This window comes from Xenopus laevis, chromosome 1S, assembly GCF_017654675.1.
Source record: "Xenopus laevis strain J_2021 chromosome 1S, Xenopus_laevis_v10.1, whole genome shotgun sequence".
NCBI lineage: Eukaryota > Metazoa > Chordata > Amphibia > Anura > Pipidae > Xenopus > Xenopus laevis.
The window spans coordinates 84,249,058-84,267,460 of NC_054372.1; the positions used below are offsets into that span (position 1 = coordinate 84,249,058).

At 40.3% G+C, this 18,403-nt stretch overlaps 1 protein-coding gene across 3 annotated transcripts in view; it reads left to right on the forward strand.

Annotated features, from left to right (window-relative positions):
- The window catches only part of ebi3.S (Epstein-Barr virus induced 3 S homeolog), a 37,203-nt gene extending 19,624 nt beyond the window's left edge, over positions 1-17,579 (forward strand). Inside the window, exons 7-8 of one of the 3 annotated variants that reach the window (XM_041579849.1) lie at positions 3,142-3,329; positions 16,328-16,413. In XM_041579849.1, coding sequence (XP_041435783.1) covers positions 3,142-3,294 — 153 coding nt within the window. In that variant the 3' untranslated portion in view covers positions 3,295-3,329; positions 16,328-16,413. Of the gene's footprint in view, positions 1-3,141; positions 3,418-16,327 lie in introns of those variants that run through there. The other 2 variants (XM_041579848.1, XM_018243538.2) reach the window with 2 other exon arrangements.
- The last annotated feature ends 824 nt before the right edge of the window (positions 17,580-18,403 follow it).

Below are 18,403 nucleotides of genomic sequence, written 5' to 3' on the forward strand. Positions count from 1 at the left end.
CACTTTAGTAGATGCCCAGATCTTATTTCATACATTTCCTGGCAATGGGATAGGCAGGTCCTGTTCCCACACTGCCTAATATGCAGGCTGTGATTGTAGTGTGACTCCCAACAGTTGGGTGTAGAGCAAAGAAATCATTCCTTTAGCAAGAGGGCAATTATTACATATGGTTTCAAACACTGTTAAATCTTTAGTGACCATATTTTGTATCGTAGTTTGAACAAAATGCCTAACTTGGGTATAAGCATATTTGTCAGAGCCCGTAAACCCATATGAAATCTGTAAGAGCTGGAAGGATTTCATACTACTTGGACCCAAGAGCGATCTAATAGTGCCAAGATGGTTCTGTGTCCATTTCTCGAAGCTTCAAGAATGTAATCCTGGTGAGAATGAAGGGTTCCCGACTATTGTTTGCATTAAAGAATTAAGTTGCTCATTGAGTAACGGTGTTTACAGGAGTCCCAAATTTGTAAAGAATATTGAATAATCAAATTATTAATCATATATAAAGTTCTTCAGACCAAAGTAAATTGGTGGGAGACACATGGTGGCAATCAATCGATTCCATTTCCACCCAAACCGTTGAAGAAGATGGGAGTTGCCATTTTACCAATTGCCCTATTTGCGCTGCTTTATAGTACAGCAAAATATTTGGGATACCCAGACCTCCTGTTATAGGTTTACATTGCAGTACTGAAGTGGACACTCTGGGTGTTTTATAGTACCAGATATAAGCAGACATCTGATTTTGCAGTTGTTTAATGTCTTTCAGCGGAACAGCAATTGGAAGTACGCAAAAATAATATAACGATTTCGGGAGCCAAGACATTTTAATGATGCGCCCGAGCCATGTAATTGCATAATGTTTCCAACATTCTAACACTTTCAATAGATGTTTCATAATAAAACCATAATTCACCTTATACAATACCGAATATTTTGGAGTAATCTGAATTCCTAGGTATCTAAGTGCTTCCAACCTTGGCAACAAATGAAAATTGAGCTATATCAGTTTAAGCATTGATTCCACTATGTTAATACCCATCATTTCCGACTTATGTGGGTTTACCTTCAATACTGAGTAAATAAAAAACTGTGCAAGCAATGAAAATAGAGTGGGCAGACCAGTCAACGGTTTAGTCAAGGTCAAAAGTATATTATTAGACTTATTTTGTATTCCTTAACCCCTTCCATTGCTATCCTGCAATTGTTTTATTGATACGAATCATCTGTGCTAATGGCTCAACTGCTAACACGAACAATAGTGGCGATAAAGGGTACCCTTGTCGGGTACCATTACTAATCTTAAATCTGTTGAACAAATGACCCTGACCTTAGTACGTGCTACGGGATTAGAATACAAACCTTGTAATGCAGTTAAAAATGTCCCCGTGATCCCAAATTTCTGTAGGACTGCAGTCATGTAAGGCCACTGTAGGGAATCAAATGCCTTCTGAATATCTAGGCTAACTCAACATCTGTTCCCTAGTCTAGTTCACCCTTTGACCCTTTTACCCTTCACCCTTTTAACATTAATAATTCTCCGAATATTATCAGCTGTATTTCGCGTGGGGATAAATCCTGTTTGATCATGGTGAATCAGCTGCGGTAAAGAGAGAACATATTTTTTTTTAACATGTCTCATGATTCAATGCTCTGCAGCAGAGCTTTTTAAAAAAAATGCAGAGGTTAACAAATGTGAAACTGCCCCATCATAATAATGAATGATGCCATTATAACGATTCAACTTTTTGCCACTTATCATCCTAGTCTTTATCTGTTTATCCTTGTATGCTTTATGACTAAAATAATACTTACATTTAGTAAGGCATGCATTAATCAATGGTAACACCAATTTTGAAGTTTTGTTTTGGCATCAAAAAAAAAAACATTGTGATTTCAACATTTTATTACATACACTATGCATGTTTGCAAAAGCCATTTGTTCACAAACATTGCGAGTAAGTCTTTGATATCTGAAATCAGTCAAAGAAGATGCAATCAATGAAAATCTTTGTAACGTCCTCAATGGTCTTTGCAAATGTCTTTTTTTCAAAATATATTATATTCCCCAATAATATTTAAAAAAAATTGGTTGTATAAAAATGCTTGACACTGTTTAGCTGTTCCCCAAAAAATAATATTGTAAGTGGGAAATATTTAATGTATCTCTTTAGTTTTAAAATGGCATATAATATAATATGCTTATAAAGAACTGTTACAATTTTCCACATTAGTTGATACATTTCTCAGCAGCATCAATCAATTTAGAACAGTTACAGAGTGAATGACCCCCCATCCCACCAGAGCTGATTTAGAAAGATAGTAAAAAAAATGAAACTTTAAACTTCAAGAACAGTCAAAAATGAAAAACAGATAGTAATTGAAAAAAGTTATTATTGATGGCGAACTGCCTGAAAACAATTGAACTGGACAAAAAAGTGTTGGAAGGTGAACAACCTTTAGTATTCACTGGGGTGGTGCATAAAATTGTAGAATCCCCAAAGTTTTTTTCCTTGGGCTGGTGATCCTTTTAAAAAACAAATGCTCTGACCCAGGGAAAATAAATTAGCAAATGGATTAACTAGGATGTGCCCAAGTGAATCAGGGTTTCCTTGTCTTTTAGAAAACAAAAAAGAAAGATGATACATTACCTGTTACAATCTCATAGCTGGTGGCCTTACACTTCAAATATTCTTTGAAAGATGTTTGAACAATGTGATTTACAAAAGGGCCAAATGTATAAATGTGAAATTGGCTGTATTAATGTTGGTTTTATTGTAGATGTCCAATTGTAAAAGAGCGGAATGCCTCTGAAGGGCATGAGTTTTTGTTTAAAATCAATAAATTCTATAAAAAGATATGGCTGTCCTTAATATAACCCTAAGTGATTATGACTTTCCTTTACATTTTTCTGACAGTATCAGTATATATTGCAAATTATCAAAATGCATTAGCATTGTATTTATCATACCAAACTGGCATGATTAATTAAGGATTAGGTGAGGCACCTATAGCAGCTCATTCCTGGAATAACATTGACTGCTATTTGCCAAAGAGTGAACGTTGTTTAGCTTAGTTCCAGATTTTGATTTACCTCATTCACAGTCTAGTTATAACTTCTTTTCTCTTCTCTCACAGATTGGACCTTATGAGCAGAGCTATTTTTACTTGCCAGTGACCCAACTGAGATCAGTTATTCAAGCGCAGGTGGCTGCCAAAGATTTTACAGACTTTGGTGAAATTAGTGAATGGAGTATGGAGGCAACAGGGAGTCTCTTGGGGCTATCATGATCAGATTATAAAGCAAAAATAGTATCTAGCAAAAGGTGAAATGTCCACAAATTTTTTTTCTATCTTGCTCACACAAACAGAAACAATATCTTTAAAAACATTAAAAGTTATACCAATTTTCAACATGTGTTCAGTGAATAGGTTTTGTGCTGAAAATAATTTTTGCCTGTTGTAAGTATGTCCTTGTCTGGTCCTTGAAAGGTAAATAATTTGGTTTCCAGTACACAGATAAACTTCCTGAAGAAATGGAGGTGAATGGAGGAGGCTTGTATATTGGTAATCTAATTACGCACTTCACAAGGACCAAGCATGGTGTAGCTTCAATCTCCCTGTTTAGTTTAAGAAATAATAATGATAATAACATATTTTTGGACAAAATAGTATTGTTTGATGTTAGTGATAGTCTAATACCTGCATCTTTCTTTTACTGAAATGTACAATATTGTGCTTTACACTTAAAAAGATGCTTGAATTTCTACTAGAAAAAAACCACATATGTTTTGAAAATAAGACCATCCTTTCTTCCTGTTCACTGGATGAAATAAGGACAATTCCTAGATTGTGAAAACATATCATCAATGTAGGCTGCAAACTGCAAGATGATATCCACTACACTACAATGTACTTAACGATTTCCTAGAATGAGCAGAGCACTCAAAAATAGCTATTTATGCTGTGATTGTATTTATTCAAGGCTACTACACGACATGTTTCGGATCCATGTTGATCCTTTTTACATATCGGGATATCGGTGTACCCGTGGAGGATTGGATGCATTCTACTATACAGCTGAGGCAGTGTGGGGAACATTCCTATTAATCTACCACAATGTATCAAGACTTAATAACAATATGGAATGGCTACATATACAAAAAACACAATTTGTTCTTACGCTCAGCCGTGCAGGGGTTAATTCCTCAATGCTTCGATCCTCAGCAAAGGATTACTGCAATCCTATGTAGACTCAAAATTCTGCAGTATAGAGGAGAGCACTCAAATAGCAGTTACTGCTAGAAAAATATTTTATTGACTACAAATCACACCTACATACTGTAATGGAATCCGAGTCCAGTTCCCAAAATGGTGGCCAAAATGGCGTCCAAGATGGCGGCTCCCTGGTTCCTCACGGACCCAGCCGGATGATGCCTGCCTCTTCCCGCACTCTGATTGGTCGCCGGCGACGGAACGGACGTCGGCGTCAATAATGCGTGCCGGCGTCGGTCGCTGACGCCAGCGCGTCCGCGAGCGCGTTATGACGCCGATGCGTCCAAAATTGGCGCCAAATCTAGGCCTATATTAAGGAGCTCTGGAAATTCATCAGTGCCCAATTATAGGTTTTAGCTTGCTACTCCTGGGTGTGATCTTGTGAAACTTTGCTATTGTGTACCGACCTTTTGCCTGAATTCCTCGACCTTGAACCTCTTCTGCCTGGACTGATCTTGTTGCCTGTTTGACCATTCTCTCGTCTCATCCTTATCTGTACTGCGAACTTGGACATTGCAACCTCCTCCTCTGGTCCTCACTACTCCTGAAGCCTTTGGGCCTTACATTATAATTGGGCCATGGACCCTTCGGAGGAAACCCCAGCGCCGCCTGATGTTGGTGGAGCGCTTCGTGGGTTGGCTTCTCGGATGCAGTCCTATGAGGTACAACAGTCTCATTTTTGTCAGGCCCTGGAAACAGTACTGGCAAAGTTGTCGGCCCTAACACCCGCTGATCCTGTTCCAGTACCTGTACCTGTGTCTCCACTCCAGGTCTCCGAGCCTCGCATTCCGGCTCCCCCACTCTACAGTGGTGACCCCGAAGCTGGCCGCGGGTTTATCAACCAGTGCGAGGTCCAGTTTGCACTATTACCCAGCCAATTTGTCTCCGAACGTGCCAAGGTGGGCTTCATATTCTCCCGCCTGCAAGGGAAGGCATTGGAGTGGGCTTCACCTCTATGGGAGAAGGAAGATCCTATCATTGACAATGCCAGGTCCTTCGTCCGCGAACTCCGTACTGTGTTTGATGCTCCGGGTCGTGCCTCTGCATCCTCTGCACGCCTGTTCCAACTTCAACAGGGAACTCGCTCTGTCCCGGAGTACGCCATCGAGTTCTGCACTCTTGTTGCTGAGAATAATGACGGGTATCACGCTGCCTTTTACAACGGCCTGGCGATGCGCATCAAGAATGATCTGGTGTCCAGGGAAATTCCATCCTGCTGGGAAGATCTAGTCGCCTTGGCCATAAAGGTAGATACTCGGCAGAGGGAGTTTCAAGCTGAGCTCGACAGAGAGCGCTCCTCAACCAAGAGATTCCACAAGTTCCAACCTACCCTGGCTCCTCGTTTTCAAAGACCCTTCCTTCCCAATCCTGCTTCCACCTTGCCTTCTCCAACTCCTGCGGCTTCTGCTTCTTCTTCCCTGCCTACGGAAGAACCCATGCAGATCGGACGGGCCCGTCTGACCGAACAGGAAAAGCTTCGGAGGAGGGCTGCTGGACTTTGCCTCTACTGTGGTGGAAAATCCCATTTTGCCTATGAGTGCCCAGGGAAACGCCAGCACCTAGGTAAGACTGGGGAGACTTACCTGGGTGGAATTGGTCCTTCTCCCCATTCTTCTGCTCAACGCTTCCTCCTTCCTGTGCAGATTCGTTTCGGAACCCAGACGATTCCTTCTGAAGCTTTCCTTGACTCTGGCGCAGCTGGGAATTTCATGGATAAAGTCTTCGCTGAAAGTCACTCCATTCCCCTGCGGTCCCTGGCTGTTCCTCTTCGTGCATTGGCGATTGATGATCGTCCATTGTCTTCTGCTATTATTTCCCACTCCACCGATGAACTTTCTGTTATTGTGGGAACCATGCACCTTGAAAGGTTGTCTTTTCTTTTAATTGATTGTCCATCTACTCCCATTGTGCTTGGTTTGCCTTGGCTGAATATCCACAACCCAGTAATAGACTGGGTTTCGTCTCAGATTTCTCGATGAAGTTCTTTCTGCCAACAAAATTGTTTACCTACCAAATCCATCATTAAAGTTTCATCTGTGTCTCCAAATTCTTCTCTGCCCTTTGTTTATCAAGCCTTTTCTGATGTCTTCAATAAAAAGTCTGCCGAAGTCCTGCCTCCCCATCGCCCCTATGATTGCCCCATCGAATTTCTTCCTGGGTCCATGCCTCCCAGGGGTCGCACCTATCCGCTTTCTCCTTCTGAAACCTGTGCCATGAAGGAATACATCCAAGAGAATCTGCAAAGAGGCTTTATTCGTCCTTCTTCTTCCCCGGCTGGGGCCGGATTCTTCTTTGTAGAAAAGAAAGATGGTGGTTTGCGGCCCTGCATTGACTATAGGGGTTTAAATAAAATTACAATTAAAAACCGTTATCCCCTTCCCCTCATCTCTGAACTGTTCGACCAACTCAAGGGGGCTTGCATTTTTTCCAAGTTAGATCTTCGTGGGGCCTACAATTTAATTCGGGTCAGAGAGGGGGATGAATGGAAGACCGCATTCAACACTCGTGACGGGTATTATGAGTATCTAGTGATGCCATTCGGCCTCTGCAACGCCCCCGCGGTTTTCCAAGAATTTGTAAATGACATTTTCAGAGATTTGTTGGGTCAATACGTGGTGGTGTACTTGGATGATATTCTTGTCTTTTCCAAGAACCTTGCTGAGCACCGTCTTCAAGTCCAAGAAGTCCTTTCCCGTCTGCGGAGAAATAACTTATTCGCCAAGTTGGAGAAGTGCTCCTTTGAAGTTTCGTCCATCTCCTTTCTTGGTTACATCATTTCTCAACAGGGCTTCAGAATGGATCCTGCCAAAATCTCCGCCATCCAGGACTGGCCTCTCCCCACCAGTGTTAAAGCTATCCAAAGATTCATTGGCTTCGCTAACTATTATAGACAATTTATCAAGGGGTTTTCTTCCAAGATTGCTCCCATTCTTTCTCTTATCCGTAAAGGGGGTAAGCCTCAGCATTGGCCACCTTCAGCTTTGGAAGCTTTCAAGAATCTTAAAACTTCTTTTTCTTCCGCTCCCATCCTCAGACACCCTGAACCTTCCCAACCATTCTTCATTGAAGTCGATGCCTCTGATGTCGGTGCTGGAGCAATTTTGTCCCAGAGAGCGTCTACTGATGGAAAACTACATCCCTGTGCTTTCTTTTCGAAAAAATTCACCTCTCCTGAACAAAATTATGATGTGGGAAATTGTGAGTTACTGGCCGTCAAACTGGCTCTAGAGGAATGGAGACATTTGCTGGAAGGTTCTTCCATCCCTGTGACCATCTATACCGACCATAAAAATCTAGAATATATCCAGACACTCAAACGCCTCAATCCTCGCCAGGCTAGGTGGGCACTATTCTTCTCTCGTTTCAATTTCATTCTAACCTTTCGGCCTGGTGCTAGGAACAAGAAGGCGGACGCTCTTTCTAGAAGCTTTCTTCTCGAAGATCTCACTTCTGCAGAACCAGAATCCATTGTTCCTCCTACAAAAATCATCGCTGCTCTGTTTCCCTCCCTGGCCTCTCAATTATTGTCGGTTCAATCTTCTGCTCCTGTAGGAACTCCTGTTGGTGTTGCCTTTGTCCCTCCTGAATTTCGTCATTCCATTCTGGTTCAATCCCACAGCTCCAAGCAGGCCGGTCATCCTGGAGTCAAAAAGACTATTGAACTTCTGTCTCGTCTTGTATGGTGGCCTTCCCTAAGAAAAGACGTCAAAGACTTTGTTTCCTCTTGCTCTGTATGTGCTGTATCCAAGTCTGGACGCTCCCCTCCTAAGGGGTTACTCCTACCACTACCTATTCCTTCTCGCCCATGGACTCATCTATCTATGGACTTCATTGTGGATCTCCCTAATTCCTCTGGTTATACAGTTATTTGGGTGGTTATTGATAGATTCAGCAAGGCGGCACATTTTACTCCTCTTCAGAAACTTCCCTCTGCCCCTGAACTTTCCTCATTGTTTATTAAACACATTTTTCGCCTCCACGGTTTCCCTGCTGAAATTGTCTCTGACCGTGGATCTCAATTTGTTTCCAAGTTTTGGAGATCCCTGTGTAAAGCCCTTGGTGTCTCTCTTCAATTTTCTTCTTCTTACCATCCACAGTCTAATGGAGCAGCAGAGAGGGTTAACCAGGCCCTTGAACAATTCCTCCGATGCCATGTATCTTTGTGCCAAGACGATTGGGCTGATTTGCTTCCGTGGGCTGAATTCGCACATAACAATGCCTTACATGTTTCTTCTGAGAAATCTCCTTTTTTCTGTATGTATGGTCTTAACCCTTTGGCTTTTCCTCAGGATTTATTACTCACTAATGTTCCTGCCGCCGATGACCAAGCCGCCCACATGTCGGCTATATGGCACGCCACTGTTGTCAATCTGGAGAAAAGTTCCTTGGTCCAGAAAAAATTCGCTGATCAAAGAAGAATTCCTTCCCCTCCGTATGCCCCCGGTGACAAGGTTTGGCTATCTACACGGAACATTCGTCTCAAAGTCCCCTCTCCTAAACTTGGTCCCAAGTTTATTGGTCCCTTCTCCATCTCTGAGATCATCAATCCGGTGGCTGTCCGTTTGCAACTTCCCTCGGAGATGCGGATTCCAAACGCCTTCCATGTCTCCTTGCTCAAACCTGCAGGTACTTCTTCTTCTTCCTCAGCTCCTGTCGTGGTGGACGGTCATCAGGAGTTTGAGGTGAAAAGAATCCTGGATTCCCGGATTTCGAGGGGCACTCTACAATACCTCATTGAGTGGAAGGGGTTCGGTCCGGAGGAGTGCTCCTGGGTAAGAAGTTCAGATGTCCATGCTCCTCTCCTGGTCCGAAAATTTCATCGGCAGTTTCCTTCTAACCCAGGTGGTCCTGAGGCCCCCTCTAGGGAGGGGGGTACTGTAATGGAATCCGAGTCCAGTTCCCAAAATGGTGGCCAAAATGGCGTCCAAGATGGCGGCTCCCTGGTTCCTCACGGACGCAGCCGGATGATGCCTGCCTCTTCCCGCACTCTGATTGGTCGCCGGCGACGGAACGGACGTCGGCGTCAATAATGCGCGCCAGCTTCGGTCGCTGACGCCAGCGCGTCCGCGCGCGCGTTATGACACCGTTGCGTCCAAAATTGGCGCCAAATCTAGGCCTATATTAAGGAGCTCTGGAAATTCATCAGTGCCCAATTATAGGTCTTAGCTTGCTACTCCTGGGTGTGATCTTGTGAAACTTTGCTATTGTGTACCGACCTTTTGCCTGAATTCCTCGACCTTGAACCTCTTCTGCCTGGACTGATCTTGTTGCCTGTTTGACCATTGTCTCGTCTCATCCTTATCTGTACTGCGAACTTGGACATTGCAACCTCCTCCTCTGGTCCTCACTACTCCTGAAGCCTTTGGGCCTTACACATCTTGGGCAAAAAGAGGTTATGCTTTTCCACAGAATAATTGTAAGGCAGCAACTTGGTCAAATCTGCATACTTTATAAAACTTTTTTAGAACATTACAGACTAGACATATTTTACTGATAGAAAGAGAAAATATTTCCTTGCAGACTTAAAGGGAATCTGTCATCATTTTAAACTTTTTTTTTTTTTTGCCTTTTTCTAAAAAGTACACCTCAATAAACACTGTCTGGCAAATAAAATGTTAATTCACATTTCAATACATAAGTTATTATAGTTTTTATTTTGTCATGGGGGCTTCCATATTTGCTCATTATACATGCATCAAGGGCTACACTAACAGCAGGCACGGCATTACCTGTGTGCTTGGAGGCAGCCAGCCTCTGGTAGAAAGCCAAGTCGTGCTGCGACATGAGGATCCATCTGTGCACTCCCCCTCCCCTTCTGTGTCCTCCCCCTCCCCTCTCTGCTCATGCGTGTGATGTCACCAGGAGAGCGGTCACATGGTATGCAGAGCAGCTACTGCTTTCACTTCCCACTTCCTGTTTGCTCTCCAGCGTCCACGAGCAGCCCTTTGCATACAGAAAACTAAAACAGCTCCTGCCCTTCGGTACATTTACTCTCTGCATTCCTTTGATAGCGTTTGCAGAGTTGGGAGGGTAGAGATTTTACTCCTTGCTGCCTTCATTTGTATGTTTGAGGCTGGTTACAAGATAAGGTGATAGAGCTGTGACCGTGTTCCGTCGACTATCCCACCCCCACACAGACTCACTCCGTGCCTGCAGTGTTTATATATAACTATCTACTCCCTTCTCTCTTCATTGATAAACTATAGAAAGCAACCCTGAACTATTTAACCCTTCCTACACTTCATCCCTCTTAGTTTTTCCTGTTTCTCGAGAATGTCCTTTTTTTTCCCTTTTCTGTTCCCTATCATCAGTCTTGGCATTGCGCTTTTGTTATAAGAGGTATAAATAATTCACAATTGCACTCTTCACTACCATAGCTCTGTTAACATTTCCAAGCCCAACACTGCCTTTCTCCTCCCTGCCCACTATTACCAGGGTCTAAGGCTGTGGAGCAAAGCACTGGTAACAGCAGGCAGCTACAGAACTCCTCTCAGTCCATTCAGAAGCTGAAGAGTTGTCAGTGAGAGCTGTTATCTTGATACCTGCCTATTGTTCAATTAACAGGCTGACTAGAAAAGGCTCGGTTTACATTACATCAGCTTGTAGGAGGGAGGGGTAATGACATCACTCCAACTTGCAGTGCAGCAGTAAAGTGTGCCTGAGGTTTTTTAGAGCACAAGTCACATGACTGGGGGCTGCTGGGAAAATGTCAAAATGTCTAGCCCCACAGCAAATTTAAAAATTAAATATAAAAAAATCTGTTTGCTCTTTTGAAAAACGGATTTCAATGGCAGATTCTGCTGAAGTAGCACTATTAACTGATACATTTTGTAAAAAAAAATTTTTCCCGCGACAGTATCCCTTTAAGTACAATTTACTTGTTGAATTCTGCTAAGTTCTGAATATTTATCAGAACGGAGAATTCAGAAGAATAAAGAAAAGTACCCCACAATTCCCAACTCCTTTAAAAGTTGTTTTTGACCAATAAATATAAAGTGCAAGTGCTTACTTAAATATTTAAGATTAATCAATGACAGCTATGATAAACTAATTTATAAACTTAATTCATGTGATTACAATTAATCAATACATATAATTAAAATTGAATACCCCCTAAGGTGTCTTGGAAAATTGCCCGTGCTATGAACTCATTAAAAACTAAAATGAATTAATCCATTTTTTGACTCAATTTGCTTCAATACAATTAATTGATGTACATATATAAATTAATTTCCTTATGAAATGTCTATAAAGTGCTCCTGCTGTGATATAGTTAAAATGTTTTTAATTGATCAAATAGAATTGTGCATAAAAATTCATTTAGTAATTAAAGATATGAAGCAGAATAAATAAAGGATGGAGCTGTCCCGATTTCTGCTAACTCAATTTTTTCTATCTAACCCTGGGACACAACAAACATAGAGAAGGCAGGAAACCAGGGACTTAGATCACAATCATTTACCTTCCCTGTCTCTTTGAAGAGCTAGCTTCCCTAAAATTACGCAAATCCAAGGTACCTTGAAGTGAAGAGGAGAAAATAAAGATTTCAAGCACATAGCACATAGAATCATTAACTTGTCCAGCCTCTATAACCCAATAATTGTTAAAACCATTTTGGTTTTGGTTAAAATAAAATAAAATAAGACGGCACACTTAAGCTTATTGCGAAACGCACGTTGGCTTATTTTCAAAATATTTGGGCAGATTGCTTTTCCCCAACAATCCACTGAACCCAATAGTAGATGAAAAAACAAGACCATCAGCTAAGGGGTCAAGGCACAAGGTTGTATGCTCCAAACATTGGTTATTTGCAGAGGATATGGTTTGGGTTTCCCATTGTCCTTATACATTCTAATGTACTGTAAATCCTAAATCTGCTACTTAAGAAAAATCCTTACCCATACCTTTAACAGCATATACCTTGGATTTAAACCTTGGAAAAAAAAATCCTCATCTCAACTTGATCTTTAGGGATACTGGATAACCATATTGGCTTATGATGGCTAATAAGTCCATTTGCTATCCCTTTGTATTACTAAATGTAAAATACAACTTGTTTCTCATCTACAGTATATGTATAAATGAACCCTTCATCATTAGCATTCATATGATATAATATAATGTAAAAAACTGATCAACCAAAGACACCTTACTGTCCCAAATTATGAATAGATCATCTATGGTAGACCACTAGACCAGGGGGGCAGGAGGGGGACCAGATGTATTGTACCTCCCAGTCACCCAAATAGAGATTTGCATAACTGGGCGCAAATCTTGTCCCCATCGCTGCCCCCAGGTCTGTAAATATATCTACCGTTGAATCAAAAGTAATTGTGTTGAAGAATAAATCCAACACACTATTAAAAAAGCCATTTGATCTTGATTTGGCAAACAGCCTGAAGTCTTGAACTCATGGACTTTACCAGATTCTGGATTTCCTCCTTTTTAATTCTCTGCCGGGCCTTTACTGCAGTGGCATTCAGTTGCTGTTTGTTTGTGGGCCTTTCTGTTCGAAGTTTAGTCTTCACCAAGTGAAATGCATGCTCAATTGGGTTCAGATCAGGTGACTGACTTAGATATTCAAGAATATTTTACTCCTGGGTTGCTTTGGCTGTATGTTTTGGGTCATTGTCCATCTGTATTATGAAACACCTCCAAGTCAATTTTACCGCATTTACTGTAGCTGGATTTGAGCAGACAGTATGTCTCTGAACACCTCAGAATTCATTCGGCTGCTTCTGTCCTGTGTCACATCATCGATAAACACTAGTGTCCCAGTGCCACTGGCAGCCATGCACGCCCAAGCCATCACAATGCCTCCGCCTGTTTTATAGATGATGTGGTATGCTTTGGATCAGTGATCCCCAACCAGTAGCTCGTCAGCAACATGTTGCTCTCCAACCCCTTGGATGTTGCTCCCAGTGGCCTCAAAGCAGGTGTTTATTTTTGAATTCCAGGCTTGGATGCACATTTTGGCTGCATAAAAACCAGGTGTACTGCCAAACAGAACCTCAAAAATCCACATAGGGGTTACTAAATGACCAATCAAAGCACATATTTGGCGCCCCAGGAACCTTTTTCATGCTAGTGTTGCTCCCCAACTCCTTTTACTTCTGAATGTTGCTCATGGGTTCAAAAGGTTGGGGATCCCTGCTTTGGATCATGAGCTGTTCCATGCCTTCTTCATACTTTTTTCTTGCCATCATTCTGGTAGAGGTTGATCTTGGTGTTATCTGTCCAAATAATGTTTTTACAGAACTGTGCTGGTTTTTTTTTAGATGTTTTTTTTTAGCAAAGTCCAATCTAGCCTTTCTATTCTTGAGGCTTATGAGTGGCTTGCACCTTGCAGTGCACCCTGCATGCAGTCTTCTCTTTATGGTAGACTTGATATCAATATGCCTACCTCCTGGAGAGTGTTGTTTATGGTTTGAAGACTGTTGTCTTCCTTGGACGTCCAGGTCTTTTTGCGTTGTTTAGTTCATCAGTGCTTCCTTTCTTTACCAAACTGTAGATTTTGCCACTCTTAATATTGTAGCAATTTCTTGGATGGGCTGTTTCTGTTTTTGCAGTTTAAAGGGGTGGTTGCATGGCTAATTAGCAATTAATGTAGATGCATGATACATGGCTGCACATAAATCAGTTCAATCTGCATAAATGAATTGTTAGTAGCCATGCAGGCTGTGGATTTCATATGTGTTTGGTTTTAAAGGGGTGAGGTGGCCAACCAATGGCTGACCTTTCACAAGCTCAGTCGTGCCCTTAATATCATACACAAGCGTCATGCCATATCGCTGTCCGCAAACCCCTTCTTGGTGTACATTAAGAGGGGACATTCCAAAGGCCTGGTTACTATGATATATGCTAAGCTGCTACAAGAGGTGCATGGAAGTGAACTAGTCGAGCTACGAGCTAAATGGGAGGTGGACGTTGGCAGTATCTCAGATGAGGAATGGCAGGAAGCACAAGAATCCCCACAGTTAGTATCTCCCAATCACAGATTACGGCTAATTCAATTGTATATTCTCCACAGGGCTTATTACACCCCAGTCAGGCTCCACTATATTGACGCCAATACCCCGGATGTCTGCACCAGGTGTGCCTTGGATAGGGGAACTTTGCTACACATGCTGTGGAGTTGCCCCGATCTTACTTTATACTGGAGGGAAATACTAGATACTCTAGAAAGGGTTCTTCAGGTGACAATTACCAGAACACCTAAACTATGTGTCTTAGCCATAATACAAGATCTTAAGTTAAACCAATATCACTCCCTCTTTCTCTTGGAAGCACTATTACTAGCTAAGAGATTAATAACTCAGAATTGGAGAGCAGTGACCCCTCCTACCTTTTCCTCATGGAAAGCTATAATGCGGGACACCTGTAGCACTGAGTACTTAATGTATCTAAAAAGGGGAGTTCCCACTAAATTTCACAAAATTTGGGGTCCCTGGACCGACATCTACCCCCAACACCCAAGACGACCCTTAGCAGATCAAGATTAGGAGACAGACACTAAACGAGGTCATTTATTCTTATACTAATAGTACTGTGTTTGTTATATGGCATGCTCCCTATTTTGTGTTTAATTCAGATATGTGACATGTAATTCTATGTGCTCCTTTTTCTGACACTTTTGATGTACATTGTTTGCTTTATTTCTTCAATAAACTACCCGAATTTAAAAAAAAAAAAAGGGGTGAGGTGGCAACCCTACTGTCACTGCTAGATGTGTAAGTTACATAAGTTTCTAAGCAAGTCAGTGCTGGTTTTGTTGCAATTTTGTACATAACTGACATTATGCTTAATGCCAAAGGTATTAAAAGATAAAAATATAAAAAAGCTGGTATTTATTCCTAGAAAAGGTTGCACCCCTTTGGCACTCCATTCAGTTATAGCCTAGGCAGAAAGAGAGTACAAGAATTGGGAGAACAAGGTTGCTCCTTCCTTTTCTGCAGTATTTGTCTGCATGGCTGTGTGATTGTTTGTTGCAAGGCAGGTTTTTTATATGCTGTGTCTGTTAACCTCTGCCATTACAATTGAGTAATCAATCAATGACCATTCAAATTATGTAACTGGTTACAGTTTACAAGCAACCAATGAATTACTAGGAGGAGGGCAGTATCAACATCCAATAGGAAACAAGTAAGGGCAAAGCCTGGGCATGATGATGTAATCATATAGGAAGTTCTTGGTGTGTCAGGTTCAAAATAGGCCACTCCTATCACTTCAGAAAACTGGTCAGAGAAACAGGAGAAAGACTGAGTTAATAGGTATAAAAATTAAGGATGGCTTGTTTCACCTGCATGGAGAGCTCCTTTGACCGCATGTTGTCTGTTCACAGCAAATTCTTCCACATACAAGCGCCCCTCCCCCCCTCAAATTTACTCCAGGGCTTTTATCACCTTAATTGATTATGACATAATGAAGGAATTGCCCACACCTCACAATAATCTGGGCACCTTCAAGAAACTGTATCTGAAGTTCAGGATGATTCTATTTCTACTTCTAAGCATTTGAAAGATATGGAAAAGAAAGTTTTGGATTTACAGATTAAAACTGAAGACCTGGCGTACAGAGCTAGTAGAAATAATTTGAGGTTTATTGGAATGCCGGAATATTACAAAATGGTTACAAAAACCATTCTAACTATTCTTCACATTCAAGATAAACTTACTAACATAAAAATTTAGTGAATTCATAGTTTGGACCCACCTAGGGAAAACCAAAATGAATCTTAAACCACGTGCTGTCATTGCTAAATTTCTAGATACATAGAAACATAATAATCTGGAAGTAATTGGTAAAAAAATCCTATTATTTCAAGATTACTCAGAAAGGAATTCTCTAACATCTGTCAAACTTTATCTAAGCTCAATATTAAGTTCTTTGTGAACTATCCTTCTAGACTAAGAAATATTCATTCTTCAGGAATTTTGCCTTCAATGATCTAGAAGAGGCACATAGTTTCCTCTGGTGACTCAACATTTCAGAATCTTCTTCAAAGTTAGCAAAAACTTCAGATTCAACTCACGATTCTTGTTCTTCACAGGGAAGGAAATCAGCAAATTTTAGAGACTATACTCGCATCCCTTCGAGATCCCAAAGAAAAGATGACAAACCAGTTCATAGATCAAGATCTCCCAGATCACTTTCTCCTATTCATCAAGATCTAATGGTCCAATATTTTTTTAGTTTCATGCGTTTTGTTTATTTTCAATGTCAAATTGACTTTTTTAAAGGTATCTAGGTAAATTAAATAATGCTTCTTGATTTTCCTCTTTTTTTCTAGGTTTTCCAGATTATTTTTGATTTTTGGTGGCAGTTAGCCTAGGTTACTTAGGTATACGTTTTTTTACCTTCTTCCTTTTGAGCAAAAAAGTCGTTCAACAGGTTAATGTGACCCTTATAGGGTGATTTTGTTTGTTAAAAGTTTTTGGTTTTTTGTTCTTATTTTTTCTAGTTTTTCTCATTATACTTATGTTTGATTTATCCTCTCTACCTGACAAGATGTTATACTTAACACATGTTGTCATTTTAAAGTATCAAACTAGGCAAGATTTATATCTCATATTCTTTAATGAGTAATTTAAAAATTTTGACTTGGAATGTTAATGGGTTAAACTCATTTGTGAAAATAAAGAGAATTTGATGTGCCCTAAAAAAGCAGAGGGTTGATATAGCTCTACTTTAAGAGACTCATCTTTCTTACCAGGAATCTAATAAGCTAAAAAGAGATTGGGTAGGGTCAATAGCTTTTTCTCGAGCTTTCAAGAAAAAAAGAGTTGCTATATTATTTCATAAAATATTGAATGTTAAAATTATACACACAGAAATAGATGATAATGGTCGTTTTGTCCTCACTGAAGTTCTTATTAATAACAAAGTTTGGAATTTTTGCTGCATTTATGCCCCCATAACAAAATTGGTTTGTATGTGATGTTGACTCAAAAAATTACCTCTTTACCTCAAAATAGGTTAATTGTAGGTGGAGATTTTAATGAGGTACATGTTCCTTATATGGACGTGTGGCCCGGAACAAAAACTTTCCTTTAATAAATCTATATTGATATCTAATTTCTTGAAAAATACTAGATTAACTGATATTTGGAGAGCTTTGCATCTTACTGAGGTAGATTTTACTTTTTTTCTCATCCCCACAATATGGGTTCCAGGATAGATTTTATTTTTTCATCTATGGACATTTTAAATAAGGCTTATTCAGCTGATATAGGGGTAATTGGTTTATCGGACCATGCATATGTTTTGGCAGAATTTAAAATAAACTCTGCTTTTAAATCGTATATATTCCTTGGTCTTTTCTGTTCGCTTTGTCTGAGAAACCAGATTTTGTTAACATTATATTAAATAGATTGGATTCTTTCTTGAAGGATAATATTTTACATCAAAATTATTCCCTTCTACTTTGGGATACTTGGAAATGTGTTATTAGAGGTGAAATCACATCTTTTCAAAATGCTTTTCTAAAAAAGGTTAATAAGGAGTTTTTCTTGTTAAGTAAACAACAAGAAAAGGCATTTTAAGAATTTCCCAACTCATAATACTAATACATTTAAAAAGGTTATAGAAATCTTCAAGAAATGGAGGGATTTGAGAGATCAATTTTATATCTCTTTTTCAAATGTTAGATGTCTTAATCTTAGTAATAAGCCTTATAGGTCTTTGGTCAATTTAGGAAAAAACTGGAAACGCTCTTCTCATACTTATCTAATTAAATATAGAAATACAGTAATAACATTTTTAATTCCTCTAAGGTTATTTCGAATATATTTAAGGAATATTTTCAAAACATATCTTAAGACTTTGTCTTTTGCGGATGATCTACTCTTGATAGTTCAGGATCCTCATAATGCAATTAAGAAAATCTTTACAAAGGGTGCCTTTGAGAGGTGGGGCAGACGAGACATAAAATTGACTAGAATGAGAGAATTTATTACATTGGGCAAAATGGTCCCTTTATTAAAGATACAAGAAAGGTGGGGAACTCATCTCGGAGATCAATGGAGATATAATCAACTATCACATTATATAAATACGCTGGATATGAACAAATGGGAAAGACCCTTAACTGAATGGGAACAGGTTATGGAGATGGAAGGGGAGATTG